The 19,067-nt window shown below is 41.7% G+C and overlaps 4 protein-coding genes and 1 long non-coding RNA gene across 6 annotated transcripts; 1 reads left to right on the forward strand and 4 right to left on the reverse strand.

The window, feature by feature from the left end:
* Positions 1-1,877: 1,877 nt before the first annotated feature.
* On the reverse strand, positions 1,878-5,353 carry NaPi-T (Na[+]-dependent inorganic phosphate cotransporter). Its single transcript, XM_064687372.1, has 7 exons — positions 5,168-5,353; positions 4,615-4,871; positions 3,846-4,091; positions 2,996-3,451; positions 2,796-2,928; positions 2,497-2,738; positions 1,878-2,426 (listed from the first exon to the last, which is right to left on the reverse strand). The coding sequence occupies exons 1-7, from the start codon at positions 5,172-5,174 to the stop codon at positions 2,175-2,177; spliced, it is 1,593 nt and encodes a 530-aa protein (XP_064543442.1). The 5' UTR covers positions 5,175-5,353; the 3' UTR covers positions 1,878-2,174.
* Positions 5,354-6,427: 1,074 nt separating this feature from the next.
* On the reverse strand, positions 6,428-9,345 carry LOC135431866 (TPR-containing protein DDB_G0280363). Of its 2 annotated transcripts, none has more exons than XM_064687213.1 (3): positions 9,126-9,345; positions 8,237-8,392; positions 6,428-8,181 (listed from the first exon to the last, which is right to left on the reverse strand). In XM_064687213.1, the coding sequence occupies exons 1-3, from the start codon at positions 9,126-9,128 to the stop codon at positions 6,874-6,876; spliced, it is 1,467 nt and encodes a 488-aa protein (XP_064543283.1). In that variant the 5' UTR covers positions 9,129-9,345; the 3' UTR covers positions 6,428-6,873. The 2 variants fall into 2 exon arrangements, with proteins under 2 accessions (XP_064543283.1, XP_064543282.1); XM_064687212.1 differs by lacking the exon at positions 9,126-9,345 and adding an exon at positions 8,690-8,841.
* Positions 9,346-10,099: 754 nt separating this feature from the next.
* SMC2 (structural maintenance of chromosomes 2) lies at positions 10,100-14,289 on the reverse strand. The gene is made up of 8 exons (XM_064686706.1): positions 14,034-14,289; positions 13,664-13,975; positions 12,871-13,600; positions 12,382-12,809; positions 12,169-12,315; positions 11,905-12,027; positions 11,653-11,846; positions 10,100-11,582 (listed from the first exon to the last, which is right to left on the reverse strand). Exons 1-8 carry the CDS (start codon positions 14,199-14,201, stop codon positions 10,151-10,153), a joined length of 3,534 nt encoding a protein of 1,177 aa, XP_064542776.1. The 5' UTR covers positions 14,202-14,289; the 3' UTR covers positions 10,100-10,150.
* A 2,339-nt stretch (positions 14,290-16,628) lies between these two features.
* On the reverse strand, positions 16,629-18,537 carry RpS16 (ribosomal protein S16). The gene is made up of 5 exons (XM_064686535.1): positions 18,423-18,537; positions 18,306-18,347; positions 17,986-18,117; positions 17,695-17,809; positions 16,629-16,884 (listed from the first exon to the last, which is right to left on the reverse strand). The coding sequence occupies exons 1-5, from the start codon at positions 18,432-18,434 to the stop codon at positions 16,739-16,741; spliced, it is 447 nt and encodes a 148-aa protein (XP_064542605.1). The 5' UTR covers positions 18,435-18,537; the 3' UTR covers positions 16,629-16,738.
* Positions 18,535-18,999, forward strand: LOC135431402 (uncharacterized). The gene is made up of 2 exons (XR_010436785.1): positions 18,535-18,852; positions 18,907-18,999. It is a non-coding gene; the product is annotated as an uncharacterized LOC135431402 (long non-coding RNA).
* The last annotated feature ends 68 nt before the right edge of the window (positions 19,000-19,067 follow it).

A 19,067-nucleotide genomic window follows, 5' to 3' on the forward strand; every position in this document is an offset into this window, starting at 1 on the left:
ACGAATCGTGTAACGGGAAACCAATTAATCTCTATCAGTTTTTTGACTTAGCTGCCCGGGCTGGCGGATCAAGTGACAAGACATTGACTGGATTAGGCGAGTGCCCAAAACTGGATGAGGCGCCGTAAAGGGCAGTGCGTGAAGTGGCCCACTGACTGGGCGCAGTGGCATCTACGACTCCCTGGAGTGCAATCCGAAATGGACGCCAATGAAATGAATGCGAGAAAAAACCAAGATGACTTCGAATCACCAAACAACTGCCAACTGCCAACTGCCAACTGCCAATGTCAAAAGGACGACTCTCCGCACCGTCGGCCAGGCCCTGGCATCCGCATCCAATTGTACACCTTGTGGTATGAGTAATGAGAGCGGCCAGCTGAGTATCGTAATGCGAATGCGTCTGTGCATCGTGTAAGGGCAAAAACGATTTTACGCTTCAATCAGCTTTGATTTAAATTACAATTATTAACTGGAGTTCATTGGGGTCTTCAGACGGACGCATGCACCTCTTGAATCTGTTCAGCTCAGACTTATGCAATCAACCAATAAATTATTGTGCCTAACATCGAATAAAAGGGACAAGCTTGTGTTTATATTGTCTTTGGTAAAATATCTGAATTTGTGTAATAAACTTTAAATATTTTTAAATAGAATGTAAATCAACATACTTGAAATATAGTTCCTATGTTAACTTTTTCAACAGCGAATAGATTGCAATTGTGAGAACTATTATTATTGAAATTTAAGTCAATAAGTCTAGCCAAACAGTTTTATGTGCGGATCAAATAGATAATGTTGAAAAATGTTTATCCCGCGGCTATGCATCCGCATCCACAGTTTCAATTAAGTTAGTCCTCAATTTATGTTAATACCAAAAAGTTATTTGTTTTGGAAAAAAAATTTATATCTTTCAAAAGAATAGCTATACTTAATTAAAATGTTAATTTATTTTAAAATACTTTTCTATAATCTAAATATTTGAAAGAATTTCTTAGACAAAAGAATTAAATTTCTTAACATGTTTATATTTTCTAAAGTTAACTCAAAAACTATAAAGTATGACTACCTTCAGCACACCAAATATTTGATACCCTTGTATTAGTAAAGCTCGTAAAAGCCAAGTACTCCGATCCGGCTGGTTCCTCCTTCGGTACTGCCTGCAAAATAAAGACGGACCTAATGTTTCAATGTTTCAAGAGGATAAATTTAAAACTGAGAGACTGCTTTGCATAGAAACACACAAGAATATATATAATTTTTGGGGTAAGAGATGTCTCCTTCTGTCACTTCCTACTAGAGCCCTCTTACAGTTTTATTAACTTATTTGTAAACTTTCTCTATAGCCTATAACTTATTAAGTCTGTATTATTACAAAATAAAATTTCTTTTGGCAATTAAATCATTCTTGTTTCTCACTGTCGATTGACACAATTCAAAGTAAAAAATATATATACTTAGTAAGGTTTATGCACACTTATGATGTCAAGTATACGAATATACGAAGCCCAAATGTTTGTAAGGTAACTCGGCTCAGGATTCGGCTCAGGATTCCGGGTATCAGGGTATCGGGTTACTTCCCACTAGAGCCCGCTTACTGTTAAGGCCTACTACTCACTAAATCTTTACTATTACAAAATAAAATTTCTTTTGGCAATTAAATCATTTTTGTTTCTCACTTGTCAATTCGCACAATTCAACGTATATATGATAAGTAGGGTCGTTTATCTGCTTGAGGAGCCACATCAAAATATTTACTTTAGCTTATCTTTGCACTTATGATGTCAAGTATACGAATTCGCAAAACAAATTCGCAGCTTCCCCAACATTGCGTGCACGGGTCTTTATATGTGATAATAAAATATGTTGCGGTTAAAGCCTTTTGTGTATATTTAGTTCCCACATTTTATTTAACAAAACACTCGCAGGTTTATGGAATGATCGTGAGCCTGTTTGCGAATAAATTTATGGAGTGCTGCAGACAGCAGACATATGTGTATGTGTATTACTTAAATTTAATTTAAATTTAGCACTAGCCGTCAAAATATGTGTGCAAATAGAAATGAGTTCTGATAACTTTGCTTTGCCTTTGGCCGTTTCTCACACAATTGGGCACACAATAGGGGGCTATAACTAAAATGGACTTATGGCAATAAAAGTGACACGCAGCGCGCTTATCATTTATCAGACGCCTCGCTGGTCTTGACTGCGAGCGCGGCCTTCGCATTGGGATCGTCTTCTGCACTGGCCTGCAAGGGCAGCTTCTCCTCGAACGTCTGCAGCTCCTTGAGCCCGGCATCGGGCAGCGCATGGCAGCCACTGTTCCAGGGCTGCAGCGTGGACTCCGAGAACAGGACGTACACGATGCCGCTGCCAATCAGCATAGCCGCCGTGAGCATGAACACGTTCTTCCAGGCCTCAATTGTTTGCTGCAACAGACAGAACAGAAGGATTTAAATGTGTGCCTGATGGACAGCCTAATGAGGAGGCGTCACTTACATTGCCCTGGGTTAATATTCCCACTATGAATGGCGAAATGAAGCCCGGCATGCCGCCGATCATGCCACTGACGCCGAGCACTATGCCCGCGTAGTTGGGTGACAAATCCACCATCGAGGCAAGCGGGCCGGAGGAGACCGCGCCGTGAAACATTGTGGCCACGGCCACCAGGACAATGGCAGCTGTTGCATTATAGCCAAAGTAGGCCAGCGCCAGCACCACGACACCCTTCACGCCACAGCCTGCGAGCAATAGAAACCTTCAGCTTAAGCCACAAAATAATAGCTCCAACTACTCACAAACTCCTGTTGCCAGCTTGCGGACATTGGTGCGGCTGAGACGATCCGTGCGCAGCAAGTAGTCGGCAAACATGGAGAATACGTAGGCAAAGATCATGCGCATCAGATGTGGCATTCCCGACAGGAAGCCGGTCTGCAAAAGAAGCGTCATAAAATGGATTACCGAAAGTGAAATGCCAATTTTGCAGAAGGTTGCCTACTGCGCGTATGTTCCAGTGATGGATCAGCCGGAAATAGGTCGGTCCGTGTGTCATCAGTGTGAACAGACCCCAGATGCCGCCCCATTGTGCCACCACATTCATCCAGACCGGTCTCGAGGTGGCAATCTCCCGCCAGGGCGTCGGTCCCGGCGAGCTGCTCTGCACCGATGCACCCAGCGACTTCTCAATGTAACGCTGCTCGGACTGCTCGATTCGCGGATGCTGGGCGGGACTGTCATAGACCAGGAACTGCCATGCTACGAACCACAGCATTCCGAAAACGCCGCAAATATAGTAGACCCATTCCCAGGAGGTCCAAGCGATGATATAGCCAAATATCGGATAGAAGAGCGCCACGCCCACAGAGCTGCCCAGATAGGCGCTCACGAATTTGCTGCGCTCATTTGGCGGAATCCATTTGGCGGTCATCACATGCATCGAGGGCCAAGCCAAACCCTGGAAAAGTGAATCACAAATAAGTTGAGTTAATCTTAAATAGCAGTGTTCGATGCAGCTCTTAAAATTCGATAAATTTAATATAAATACAACTACAACTATTATTTATTATTTATTCTTTATTATTTATTATTTATTTTGTATTATTTATTCTTCATTCTTTATTATTTATCTCTTTATTATCTTTATTATTTATTATTTATTCTTTATTATTTATTATTTATTTTTTATTATTTATTATTTATTCTTTATTATTCAATATTTATTATTTATTTTTTATTATTTATTATTTATTATTTATTTTTTATTATTTATTATTGGAACCATTTGGTTCAAATTCTTTTGTTTATATATAATATTTTTTATATATTTCCCTGTTCTTATCAATACTCACAGTTACGAATCCCTGGAACACTCGCAGCCAAAGTAGTGCGCCATAACTCCAGTAGGACACAATCGGTATCAGAAAGCACAGGAATACCCCAATACCATTTGACAGTCCAAAAACCAGCTTCGTTCCATATTTACGTGCCAAAATGCCGCCGGGCAGTTGTAGAACCCAATGCACCCAGAAGAACGAGCCCAGCAGGTTGCTCTGTTCTCTTTCGTTCCAGTGGAATCCATCCCTTTCGTATTCAATCTATCAGAAGATAAATTAAGAACTCTTTTAAAACTTTCGTAGATGGAATTATATTTTGTCACGAGTGTGTAGCTTTCAAGAGGAGAAAGCTTTATGTGCCCATAAAGTCGAGAGGATATAGCCATGTCTGATTCTTAGCAGACTAATCTTCTAGTTTTAAAGCTAACGTCATGGAACTGCATTTGTCAGAGCTGGACGATTCAGCTCAATTTATCATATAGCTGATTGTTAAATTTAAATTTAAATAACATGACAAATCAATTAAATTCTCTGTTTTCAGGATAACTTGTCCAAACTAAGCAATTACGTGCTCTAAGATTCTCCAATATATAAAAGGGTATCAATGCATCAACGTGCCGCAGATAGCCGTTCTTTTGCGTTAAATGTGCAATTTGGAATTATATAATAGCGTAACTAAGTTAATCATATCAATTCCCGAAATAAATCATGCATGTGCCGCATGAGTCACTTATGCATCATGCACCCAGCCACATTCACCCGCAGCTGCTCGGCTCGTACTCACATTTGCCCAATCGAGAAACTGACGCTCCCACGAATAACGCTGAGTGCGTGCGCTGTCGTTCTGAATGGATTCGACAAGTGAGGCGGAAGCCAGGTCCGAGTTGCTTGTGGAATTGGTCAGGTTGGAGGTGAGTGCAGCGGGTGGTCCATCGACGCCGGCAATCATGTCCACAATGGTGATGTTCAGATTGATTCGCAGCATATAGTTGACAATGAATCCTATGAAAGTCATATACCAGAGCACAGTGCGCGCCTCGACTGAAAGTGATCAAGAAGCTTATCAATTATCAATTGGGATGCGGACAAAGAGGCGCCTTTCATATTAGCCCAGATTAGCCCATTGACATAGCTTTATGCTTTATACTGCCGCAAGTTGTTGCGACAACACATGTAATGTGAACCGAACTGCATTTGCAATCGGCAGAGCGAAGGCAATTTGTGGTTATAGCTGTTGGATCTTGAACCAGATCCCAAAACTTTGGTTAAACGCTGAACTTGATCGAGGCAACATTTACACTTCAACATTAAGCGCTTGGCTTTAAATTGTATCTTACCTGCCATTTTGTCAGATTTATTGATCAAATTTACTCAACAGAAAATAACTTTCGAGGTCCTTGCGAGATCCGTCCGTTCGCCAAGGTGTCCTCACGTTCACTCTCACTGTGGCCCGCGATCGGACTAGACTGCCAACTGCCAACAGTTGTCGCCTCACAGGTAACTCGAAGAGACAGCCACCCGCACATCCATCCGCACATTCCACGCAACTGATAAGTGCACATCTCGCCGCCGTATGCCACAGCTCCGAGCTCTGCTAATCACGATCGTAATCTCGTTTATTATATGAGCCAGAGATACGCGATGCGATGCCATATCGTGCGCTCGTGTGCCGGAGAGCGCAGATAAATTCTCGGACTAACCACTTTGGGTGTCTTTTTGACAAATCTTTTATAGCTCGGCTTATTCACATATCCAAACAATATTATCTTAAGACGCATCCAGACAGAAGTTGTGTGTGGTTCGATGGTAAGTCAACAATCAGTTTGTATTTTTGAAGTACTTTCAATCCGAAGAAGTGTAAACAAAAAACGAGGACCAGAAGAACAGAGTATAACTGCAACAAATACAGGCTAAATAAAATAGAAACATTTAGAAAGAAACATTATAGAGAGAGAGAGAACTCTTTCTTTCTAACTTAGGGCATAGATACGTCTCGGATTACGTATGCCTAAAAATAATTCGTTTGTCTTTCTGGATTTTGTTAATTTCCTAATTAAATGTATATACTTATTATAAGATCTTATAATTTGATCTTGAAAACAACTGAGCGTTGCGATAATACTTGGAAACATTTTCTCATCCAATTGAATTATCCTAAATGATAACAGATTAAAAGCTTATATACTCTAAAATATATCATTTATATACTCTAAAATATATCAAATACAATTCGTCATAGTAGTTCTCTAATGAATGTTCACAGAAATCTTTGAAAATGCGCTGGAAGCAAACGGGATGAAAAACAAAAGAATTTTCCGAACATTCCCAATACTGCTTGCTTACAATCGTTGAGATTGGCAATTACTTATTTATATGACGAGCTTTAAAAATAAGCTTGGGGAGATTGAAAAACTTAATAGATGTGAAAAATGCAGCTACCTAGCTCTAACGGGTTGGGTTGTGCGTTAATCACCAATAAGTCAGTCTCAGTTTTATAATATGATAACCTACAGGGTAATAGCAATGTATAAATCAGCCCTCGACCAGTAATTAACTAATCCTATATTAGTAATTAAAATTAATTGGTTAGAACACAATTTAAGTTGGTGAATTCGCATTTTGTATACATATATTAAATTCATTTGTTGTAATTGAAAATAAAGTCACAATTTCAATATGTAATTCTAATATGTGTGTATATATTTTCAAGTATATACACAATTATTGATGATAAGCCATTGGGATCGACCCCAATGGCATTTACATGAAGATCATTTCATGGTTACACAGTAAGCTAGCGTAAGGATTAGAAGTACGAGTAAAACCTAGTGTTTGAAACAATTTTGCACACAGTTCCGGCATTTAGTGGCGAGAGAGACACCCTGACCAGACCCTGTCGTCGAGCTGAACCGGCACAATGAGCTGGGCCGGATGGCTAACAGTTGCTAGTTGCTTGTTGCTAACAGTTGGGCGCGTCTGCCGTCGTGGGGGACACCGTCGAAGGGCGCGCTCCACAAGTGGCTTCCCACAGACGGCTCAACATTCACCCAACGTTCTCGTACGACATCGGTGGGCGGTCAGCGCTCATGGCGGCTGCACTAGCAGCGGTGCCAAAGATCGTTGGCGGGTGATGCTGCTGGGGCTGCTGCTGTTGCTGGTGGGGATGCTGCTGTTGCTGCTGGTGTGGATTGTGAGAATGATGCTGCCCCGGCGGTTGCTCGTTGCGCAGCTGCGCCAGCGGAAACATTATATTGTGCGCCATCTGCGGATGATGCAAATGCTGCTCATTGGGCGGCGGTGGCGGCTGCTGATGGGCGGCGTGCTGCTGCTGGTGGGCAGCCTCAAGCTTGCGCTGTTCGCTTTGCTGCTGATGCACCTTCTCGGTCTCTTCGTACTTTTTGTGAAGCTGGAACAGTGGTAGCTGCTGCGGCGCATGCAGTGGCACCGGATCTCCCTGCGACTGCGGCGACGGTTCCTTTTCGCCCTTCTCATATTTCTTCTGAAGCTGAAACATGCTATGTGAGAGATGAGCCGAGGCGGAGCTGCTGCTGCTGTTGCTGCTCTGTTTGGCGGCCGAGGACGTCGAAGCTGACGATTTCTCCGCCTTAACTGGTGACTTCTTCTGGTATTTCTTTAAGATCTGCATCAGCTCAGACTTCACGTCCAGGCGTATTTCCTCCGGCACCCGTTTGATCTCCTCATAGAGCGATAGCAGAAAAAGCTTGTCCGGATCACGCTGCTTGCGCTTTTTGCTCTTTTTAGGAAACGCATCCTGCATGAACTGCAATAGCTTCTCCTCGAACGGCGTCTCCCGCTGCAGAGCGGCGCTTGTGTGTTGGCGTCGTAGCAAATGCGGATGCAAGCCCCCATGAAAGGCGGGATGCTGCGGCATGCCGGGATGCGGCTGCGTGCTATTGCCATTACCATGTTCTCCGCCGCCACCGTTGTGCGACTGCAGCTGACTCACGTTCTGACCCTGGTACGAGCCACCGTTCGAGGAGCCCGGCGCATCGTTAGTCTCCCCATCATTGGTATGATGATCCTGCGGCTGCTGGCCACTGTGCGACTGTGGGTCCTTTGGGTGTTGCATGTGCTGTTGCTGCTGGCCCGCAGCAGCCGTCAGTATGGCATCGCAAAAGTGCTCCGGTACGTAGTCGAAGCCGGTCATAAAGTTTTCCGGCTTAAGCTCGCCGTTCATTTCCTCGTAAAAGTACTCAGTGCCCACAATGTCAATGATATCGTTATCCTCCTGGTTCAACTCAATGCCCGGTGGTGGCGACCCGCCAGACAGTTGGCAGCGCTTCAGCTCGGCCAGTTTCTTTCTCGTCGTCAAGCGCATGTCGCGCCAGCACTGAAAGAGATTTAACTAGTGAAACGATCTCGCTTTTCTTCACAGAGATACGCACCTTTTTCCACTGAATGATGGTCTTTTTGGGCCCGATAGTGTTTAGCGCCGCCTGGATCTTCTCCCAATACCATTCCTTTTCTTTCTTGCCTTCCATGTATTTCGTCTCGCGCAGCAATGTGATTAGCATTTTCTTCTGCGGTTTTGTGACTCGATCCTTAAAGAAAAATATATAGACCCTCTTGAGATTTGGAACGAAATATATTAAAAGGTGAACACATATATTGCACTCCATTGATCAATTACTCCAGATATTGTGATATATTTTATAGGAACATTTATATTATAGCAAAAGAACGGTTGTTATTAAGTGCTATATGGCAACTCTGGCAATTGACAGAAGTAACGACAAGTTCCAAAATGCAATTCTTGATCAAAAGTAATTTGAAATAATATGCAAATACTGCTCTAGTAATCAAGACAAGCTATTGTACATTATTAAAGCTTAAATTACATAAACAATAAATTGCATTTGTTAAGCAAGGCCAAACCCCTGTTGCAGTTCCTGGTTGGTGAAGCCCTCAGCTTGGCCGAGATAAGGTCATTGGAGCCGGCACTGGGATTTTGTCATGGTGGGAACACGACCAAATTAAAACTGGTAACTGGCAATAATCAATTGTGCTTGTTCCCTAGAATAACTGATATTAAACAAATAAAAAATAAAAAGACTAAGCAAGGGAATCGTTACGAGGGTCCCGACGGTGACCCCCCACCTGTCTTGTCGGGCGCTAGACGGCAGCATATACAATTTATAGAATTTTGTACCATAGACACACACACACACACACTGACACACACGCACACAAACACTGGATACTGTGCACAGACAAGCGATTTGATTGAGATTTTGATTGTGAATCCAAGGCAAGCACCGCTCGGTGCCTTCTTACCATGTTGACGAGCTTTTTCAGGAATCTGCGTTGGGTGGAAATGTTGAATGTTTTGTTTCCGCTGCCGCTGAGAATTTAATAATCAAATTTAGCACTTTTGTTTAATTTTTCACAGCTGCACTCCTCCAACATTGTCGTAGTCGCTGCTCTGCTCGCTTGCCTGAGTGTGTGTGCGTGTTGTTGCTATCTGTGTGTGTGCCTGTGTGGGTTTGCGCGGTGCGTTCGTCTCGTCGACGGTCTCACCAACGTTCTGTCTCTGTCTCTCCAGTGCGCATGCAACCTACAGCCAGCGACTGTCAGTGTCGTTCTCTTTGTCGCTGTGACCAAACGTCAGTTTGACGTTTGGGCCAGCCAACCAGCCCTATTGGAAATTTACTGTTTCTCTGTTAAGCTACATAACATAACTACTCTGTTAAGATCAGCTTAAAAATGGACACAGTCTCCCATAACCTAACATTAAATATATCGCAAATGTAGACAAATGCTAAAAATTACAACAAAAAATCTTTCTTACCCTGTACGCAATATTTGTATTAAGAAATCCAATAAATAATGAAAATGCAATGCAAAAATTTAAAATTAAGATATTTGATGCAACAAATTTATGAAGTGAACAAAAACTTGTCTATTGTGAATTTAGAAAACAAAATAACTGCCAGCATGACCGATATACAAAATCTTGTTTTATAATTTAAAATTATAAAACACATTACAATTAAAAATGTATTAAGCAAAAATATATAATATCAGCAATTTAATTCAGAAATATTTAATTTCTTAATTCCTGTACCACCACTTTTTTAAGTTTCAATAAAAACTCCCAGTAAAAAATTACTATAATTACATTTATTTTATACAAATGACGAAACATCAATTTTTAAATTCTTTTCCTCTAATTAGAGAACATGGGTAAAACTTAAATCGCCATTTTGTGCGAAAAAACTGTTCACAATAAAATAGTTCGTAACCTTAAATGTTTGCGTAGATGATTTTATTCGTAAAGGCTAATAACTATGTGGACATATTTAACGCTTCGCAACTGATCGGCCAACAGTTCGCGTAATGGTGGAGACGCCTTCCAAGAATTGCGTACGGAACAGCACATTGGCGTGATTGAAGAGGCCATCTTTCAGGGAGACGATGAGAAACTGTGAGTCTCTGAAGTGCTGCTTCAGCATGCTGCCAATATTTTGAGTGTGAGACATATCCAACGCAGCATCCACCTCGTCGAGGATATAGAGCGGAGCCGGGGAGAACTTCAGCATGGCTAGCACTAGTGATAAAGCTACCAGTGACTTTTGACCACCAGACAACTCCCCCAGGCTTTCCTTAAAGACACCGTTGAAGCCGACCTTTATCTCGAGGCCACTAAGTACGCCGTTTGTCTTGACAGGATTGAGTAGAGCTTGGGCGCCTGGCAGCAGGGTGCTGAATATACTGCTAAAGTTTTCAGTTACCGCCTCCCAGGCCCGTTTTACCTGGTCCTGCTCCTCCTCGTCCATTTTAACAATAATCTTCTTGATTTTCTCCTTGTCCAATGCAACAATTTGACGTCGGCGCACCGTCTCATTATAGTTCTCCTCCTCGCGTTCCAGTGTCTGCATTGCATTCATATTGAGCGTGCGTTCCATTTTCTCCTTCTTTTCCTGCATTTTCACCAATTTGTTGCCGGCCTCAACGGGATCCTCTTTGCTGTAGTCATAGCGCGTGTTCTTCATGCCAAAGCAGTTTTTCTCCTCTGGTATCCAGGGGTACTTAACCTCCAGGGCATCCATGCGTTTCTTAGCATCTTTTGCCTCTCCACTTATTTTGTTCTTTTCGTTTTCCTTCTTCTTCACCTCCAGTTCAAGTTCTTGATTGTGTTTTAGCATTTTATCCTTTTTGCCTAAAAGCGTACGCATTTCCTTATTCTTAGTGTTCAGATTATCCTTTTGCCTTTTAATTTCTCTCTCTAGCTCGGCGACATCCGTGGCCGCAGTCGAGCTATTTTTCTGCAGAGCATCGAGCTCAGCCTTGTACCTTTCAAGATTGTCCACCATCTCTTGGTGCTGTTGCTTGGCGGTGTCAATGCTCTTCTGTAGCTCTGTGATTTCCAGCTGCAGCGTCTCAAACTCCTGCTCACGCTTTTTCCAGTTAGCGCGTGACTTCTCGGCTCTCTGCTTGGCTACCTTCATTTCGTTGCTGACCGCCTTAAGCTCGCGCTCTCGATAGCCCTTCGCATCGGATAACTTTGCCTCTACATCCTTTACTTTGGCCTGTGAGCTCTTTTGTTTTTCACGCGCCTCTGCATTTTGCTGCTCTAAGCTTTTCACCTTCTCCTTCATTTCTTCGATTTCCTCCTGGTTCTGCTGGAATGTTGTATGCGCCAAACGGCTCTTGCACATGGACAGCTCATGCTGGCGCAGGTCAAGTGCCTCCTTTAGCTTATTGTGGCTGTGCGCTACATTCTCAATAGCACTATAAATGGGAGAAACAAAAGATGACTTAATAATCTTCGATTAATTTTCTATGAACACCCAATACTAACGTCAATTCTTGCTCCACCTGGGTTAGCTCATTCATCTTTTGTTTTACTTCCTTCTCCAAACTCCTAATGCAGTTCAGTTCTTCAAGTATATTCGCGCCTTTCGGTGCTGAGCCACCAGACAAGGTACCATTTGAATCTACCACATCGCCTTCTAGCGTTACACAGCGACCTCCAATGTTTCTATCTGCGCTTAGCTATTGGAAGGAAGAATAATCAGTTAATGTCCACATTGTGGCATAACATTGCGCTTACCCCCTTGGCAACATCCAAATCTTTGCAGATCAGTGTTCCGCCAAAGACAAACTTCATCACCGGGTCGAAGTATCGGTCGAATTCAATCAGCGACAAGGCAGATTCCACATTGTCTGCGCCGTACTGCAAGCAAATTGCATGATTAGTTAAAATGTGTACTAAATTAATTAACAAAACAGTCCACTAAAACAGCAATACATAGACAAAAGTACGATATGTAAGGCTGGCTATCTAACGCAATCAGTTTTCTTAAGATGAACTTACGGTTGACTTGGCGTAGTCGACAACTTTTTGGCTCAGAGGGTAGGACTTGATCTTGTTGATAGGTATCATTGTGACACGTCGCTGCAAATTTCCTTTCTGAAGGATCTTCTTGCTTGTCACATCATCGTCCGTTACAAAGCTATACAACTGCAAATATGGGTTAGCATAAAAGAAATGAGCCAACTTTTGAAAAATGTGTGATTGGGCACTTACGTGACCGCCAGCTGCCATCATGAGGGCCATGGAGTTTTGCATATCAGAGACCTTAAACAGCTTTCCCACCATTCCGCGCACCTTGTGCCGCTCAAAATTCGGCTCCGGATCATGGTACTGAAGCTCGAAGCGGGACCCGCTGCGACGGTCAAGTTCGCGCTTATGTTCGCGCACCTGGTTGTGCAATTGTTGCCTGCGTTCCTTGAGCTGTTCGAACTGTCCGCCCTCGTAGTTGAGGCCCTGCAACTGACGCTCCAAGTTCTTGATTTCAGCCTCAAGCTGGTCGTGCAGTCGCTTGTCCTTGATGTAGGCTGCATCGTTGGTCTGCGTCTCGCCCTGCTTTTGATTAAGCAAGCTGCGCGTGTGGCGCAGTTCCATCTCCGATGTTTTAATTGTGGTCTGTGCCTCGCTCAGTTGTTGCTTGGCAGCTATGGGTAAAGTCCAAAATTAACCAACTAACTTACCAAACTGGGTTGCTTGGCAACTTACCGATTAGCTGTTCCTGCAGTGTACAGGCTTGTCCATCCTCGTTGGTAGACAGACCCTGCGATACGGCCTCAAATTTCCGCTGTGCATCCTCATAGGCTTTAGCGTCCGTTGCATCGGCGTCTTTAAGGCTCTGGAACTCGCCCTGAACCTTTGACATGGCTTCCTGTTTCTTGAGCAGCGCGCGCTCATCGTCCAAGATGTTTTTACTGGCCATACGTATTTTCTTTTCATCCTGCTCAATTGTGCCCTGTGCAGCCTTAAGACTGCCCGAGGCGGTTGCCTCGGCGGCACGCTTGGCTGCAAGTTCGGCCTCGAGGGACTTAAGACTGCCTCCCATTTCAGCGTCTATCTTATGTTGTATTTCTTTGACCGTAACTTCAATACGCTCAACTTCCTCCAGGTTATTGGCGTGAGTTTCGCGGCAATTGGCAATGCGGTTCTCTATCTTTTGCTCGCTGGCCTCTACTGACTGGAGGGCGTCACGTAGTTTCAGATATCTGGCCGAAATGTGGATGTGCGTGAGGAATTCAATATCGCGACATGTTTTCTGGTACTCCTGGTACGCTGTGCGCTCCTTACGCAGCTTGTCCAGTTTCGGAAGCACTTCCTCCTCCAGTAAGGCAGAGGTTTCCCGCACCTTGCCCTCCTTCTTTTCAATCAACGTCTTGGTCGCATCGCGTTTCGTCTTGTATAAGCTTGTGCCGGCCGCTTCCTCAACCATTGACAACACCTGCAAATACCAAAGGTGTGTGTAAACGTACCTTATTAATGTTTAAATGGTATTTTTACTTACCTCCTTGGGCTTCATGTTTAGCACTTGCTGAATTTTTCCCTGCATAATTAGAAAATTCGGATTGTTGACGTTCAACTGCATCGAGCAGAAAAAGTCCTGAACTTTCTTGTTCTGCACAAGCTTTCCATTGATGAGGAACTTGTTCTTACCACCGACAACAACCTGACGAGTCACGGAGATCTCGCGACACTTTTCGTATCCTGGCGGGCACTGCTGCGCATTCGTATTGTCGAATACAATTGTGACCGTTGCCTTTGTTATGCCGGCCTGACCGTTTTTGTACACCAAATCCTGCAGCGCAGACGCACGCACCTGAATCACAGAAACATTGAATAAATAAATAAACTATTCATAGCCATAACTGACTTACATTTTGCAAATTACTGATGCCAAGCACAAAACATATCGAGTCGAGAATGTTTGATTTGCCTGAACCGTTTAGACCTGTGATGGCCGTAAACTCTCGATCGAATCCTTCGATTTCAGTGCGCCTTCCATAGGACTTGAATCCATCAAGCACCAACTTTTTTACATACATTTTTTATATGCTACAATCTAAATTGGCTTTTTTCTAACTCTCTGATTCACATACAAAATTAAAAGGCGCTTGTGCCGCCGTTTTTTCTGAATTGCGATGCCGACGCTAGAGATGACAAACGCACAAATGCTATCGATATAATATGGACGATTTGTCGTTACTACCGTATTATCGATAATATTTGACTTTTATTTCGATTAACGTTCATATTGCGGAAATTCTTCGTTTTGGTCACAACACATAATTTTTTAAATTTACGCGTAGTTTTTTTCTTCTCAGGAATCCATTTCCGGTGGAGAAACGTAACTTTATTGTGTATTTTATTAAATTTAAGTAATTAAAAGTTGCCGATTTAGCGGTGGTATGAAACTAAAATACAAAAATACTGTTTGCATTCGCAGTATTTAGTTTTCAATTATTAAATATAAGTGTAATTGTAACTTTAAATGGAATATTTAGCAATTTATTTAAGCCATTAAATGTAGCTATATAATACATTTCAAAACTAATAAATAATAAAAAAAATTTACATTATTAATGTTATTAATTAACTAATGTAATAAATGTTTTTGGCCCATATAACAACAGCGCATACGCAAAATATTGATAGCATGCGGAGGGATATAAAAGATAAAATTAAAAAAAAATATCACTTGGCGTCAAGACTCAAATTGAACAAAATGTAATTAAGATGCTATGCGAGATTTCAATGGAACTTACCAAAATGATGGTCTAATTTTTAACAGAGATCTTCTAGTTCGTCTTCATACTGTAAGATAAAAAAAATGGTTTAATAAGTATTTTCTAGAAAATAAATTTTAATACCTCGCCATATTTGCAGTTTAGATTGATGCTTTGGCTGCCACAATGGGGATTGTAAAGCCTTGCAATGGCTGCAAAAGCATTGTGAAATCTCTCTATATGGTTGGGATAATGCGATTTAAAAAAGGATGTTGCTAGGTAACCCGTTGAATGTTTTTTGGAGCGCCCTTTTGTAATTGGGTCCATAAAGTTCATGGAATGATTAACAGCCAGGTGCTCGAATTCTTCATCGCCTAGACAGCGGTATGAAGACCAACAGTCGGAAATGATTGTTGAGCCATCCTCGATCTTCTCTTTTATTATCTGAAGTAGCGTGCTTTTAGTGCGGTTTTCGGCTGGGACAATGCATATCCTTTTGGTATCCCTTTCGTAAACACTAAAAATCCATTGGCCTTGAATGATGCGTCCGCAATTATTTTTCCTTTTAGTTACAAGGCTTTCGTCAATTCTTACTGTCTTGCCCTCTCCGCCAAGCTTTCCAAGACTTAACTCCGCAGCCCAATCCTGGAACACTTCGCGCAAATAATTACGCCAATTCACAATTGTTTCGTATGTCAATGAGAGCTCATTTTTTAAAAACGCAGTAATGGCTTCAACTCCAATGAGTTCGAAATATACAATAAGGCAAATGTTCCTGATACTTAGATGCGATCCCGCGAAGAACGTGTTCGCCCGCACACTTTCTAAAAAATTACATTTTTTTGTAATTTTTTTCTTGTTTTTTTCAAAAGTGTGCGTCAACCTGCACCGAAAATAAAGGTCGCCCTTATATGGGACACACTTGCAGGGCTCGCCACAGCCAGGACAGATTTTGCATTTCAAAATAAGTCCGTGGTCGCCCAACCAGGACATTAATTTTTCTTGATCTTGTATTATTGTTAAAAATGCACATGCAGACATTTTACATTCGTTGCATTTGTCCATTTTGTATTAACAAAATTGATTTTTCAGCTGGTAACATGCACTGGCAAATAGATTTCGATTAAAGAAACTAGAAACTTGCCGCGAATATTGTTTCTTTAAATGTACGAGAGTGCTTCTTCTTCCATTAGCCGTTCACTGTTTTCGAGGTGATCAGCTGACAGCACTGCCAACCGGCAAAACTATGTTCTTCTACAGCGAATATTATTTCTTTAAATGGATGTGCGTGCTTCTTCTTCCATTAGCCATTCACTGTTTGCAAGGTGATCAGCTGACGGTGCTGCCAATCCCCGACACAGAACTATTTGTCAGTTTTAAAATTAAATATATTACTTGATTGAGTAAAATCAATTTTACGAACTAAAGCGAATGAAATTCGTAAAACAGAGAATGTGGAATACTCAGAACATCAAAATTGTTTTTTCTCGAGTCATTGGTTTTACTTAATACATGCCTAAAAACAAAAAAAAACTCCATGATATTTAAATTTTAACTAATTATGTTAATTTACTAACAGAGTATACATTTATCTGTAATTTCAATGAAAGCGTAAAATAACTGACTTTTCGGTTTAACTAACTATTCTATTTGATCTTCAGCTTGATTTGATCTTATTTTGTTTTATCAACCCTACGAACTTGTTTTATTTATTTCAATCCCAAATAACTATTCGTTTGTGGTACATAAAGTTAATTATTCCGTTTATTCACATGCTTCTCGAATTGAAGAGAAAACGCGCAAATATTTTCAAGTTGTACAAAATATCTAATCCAAATTGAAAATCAGCAAAAAGCTTAACGGTACGACTTCTGGTAACGAGCACGGGCACCGGGACCACCGAACTTCTTGGGCTCGCAGCGACGTGGGTCGCCAACCAGAAGGGTTCTGTCGTACTGGACCAGAATGTCTTTGATCTCCTTCTTGGAGGCCTCATCGACGTCTGAAATGAAAATATACAAGGCAAACAATAATTAGAAGGTTGATTTTAAACATAAATGCAAAACAGATTCAATTGCTGGATTGTCGATGAAGCCTCAAATAGCAATGGCAACTTAAATTGCACAAATCACTCGCTTTGATTGCCACATTCACTTGTTCTCCCTTGCACTTGTCTTTCACTGGACATGGTAGATGATTCCAGCGAAAATCTGGTAGAAGGTGCTGCTAATTACTAACTTTATCCAATGTTTTTGCCGCATCACCCAATCTGTGCTTGTAAACGCATCCAGCTTGGTTGGTATATGCTCATAATGGAGGTTTCTCTGGCCCTCATTGAATTATTTGCAAGAAAGATAAAAGTCTTTTAAGCAAAAACCTATTGGGGGCATACACATTCCTACTCCCATTACCATACATGCAAAACAGATTCATTTACTGGATTGTCGATGAAGCCTCAAATAGCAATGGCAACATAAATTGCACAAATCACTCGATTTGATTGCCACATTCACTTGCTCTCCCTTGCACTTGTCTTTCACTGGACATGGTAGATGATTCCAGCGAAAATCTGGTAGAAGGTGCTGCTAAAAAGCTGCCATAAACTAAGTGTATCTAATGTTTTTGCCGCATCACCCAATCTGTGCTTGTAAATGCATCCAGCTTGGTTGGTATATGCTCATAATGTTGGTTTCTCTGGCCCTCATTGAATTATTTGCAAGAAAGACAAAACTCTTTTAAGCAAAAACCTATTGAGGGCACACACAATCTTACTCCCATTCCCATTCCCAGTTCAGCAGTTCGCAATACTCACATTTCTGATAGAAGGCAACTAGGGCCTTGGAAATTGCCTGGCGGATGGCGTAGATCTGGGCGACATGACCACCACCGCTGACGCGCACGCGGATGTCAACACCGGCGAACTTCTCCTGCAAGATAGACAATATTATAATTATTTGGATTTGTTCACGCAACTAAAGATATTAGCGATTGGCCATTAAAGCAATCAGGGACAAGTGTATTCTCATTGGTCTTCAAGTTCGGGATAATTGTTATCATCATTGTAAAGCATATCAAAAAAGATGTGCCATTTGAGGGCTCTCACCTTGCCGAGCAACAGGAGTGGCTCCTGCAGTTTGTACTGCAGCACTTTGGGCTCAATCTGGTCCAGAGGGCGTCCGTTCACCTTGAGGAGGCCGCTGCCACGCTTGCAGTAAGCGACAGCAGTGGCGGTTTTCTGCAACAGAATGCCACAATTAATTAATTTCTCAATTTTTTTTATTTTGCAAACGTGAGCAACACAAAAATCATCACACAAACATAACCTCAGCAATGTCGCGCGGACGAGCGTCGGCTTCTGTTGGTCGGTGATTCTTGCACACGTGCAATGAATTTAATGTTTTAAATTGTCATTTTTACACACACCTTGCGTCCGAAGACTTGAACGGCCTGCACGGGTTCTCTGCGCTAAAAAAATAAATGATTGCAACAATTTTGTCGTTAGTTGAGGACATTTCGCACATTTTTCACAACCACAAATACCTTTTGCTGCATTTTGCTCCGCGAGTTGGGTAGAAAAGAGCGGAAGTGCGGAATTCGACACTGAACTGAAATTTTTAGTTCAGATTACGAAATCTAGAGGGCGTTTCTTACTTGTGCAACACTGTCAAACGGAGACAGCTCTAAGCTAAATTAATTTAATACCGACATTTTTTGTTTAAATTCGACCAGTTTAATATTATTTAGAAATAGAATTGATCTCTGTGTGCATTTAAAATTCATTTTATAAATAAAAAGAAGTCGATATGATGTTTCTAACACCATTGCTTGCTGATTAAGCAATACTATCGGAACTATCGGTTCAAACATTAACGATATGCAGTACCCATCGATATTTCTCCAGACCAAAATTACTGCTGACGCATTTAAATTCAATGTGTTAGTTGCTTGCAAATTAATTTACCAACATAGCGTAACTATAATATTGCCTTCAAGCTTATGTTTTCATTCACGACATTATCAACAGAATTTTTACAAGATGTTTAATCTTATCTCTGTAAACAAAGTGTTAAGTGAATGTTAACTAACAGCTGAATTAAATAACATCTCTGTTTTGGCATTTCGCTCTTCTTCTTCACTACGGAAAGTACATACACACGTACTTTGTTCTTTTTTTTTCATAAAAAG

Source organism: Drosophila montana, unplaced genomic scaffold (assembly GCF_035044405.1).
Source record: "Drosophila montana isolate Dmon_TW-CO22-7 unplaced genomic scaffold, ASM3504440v1 contig_3200_1, whole genome shotgun sequence".
Taxonomy (NCBI): Eukaryota; Metazoa; Arthropoda; class Insecta; order Diptera; family Drosophilidae; genus Drosophila; species Drosophila montana.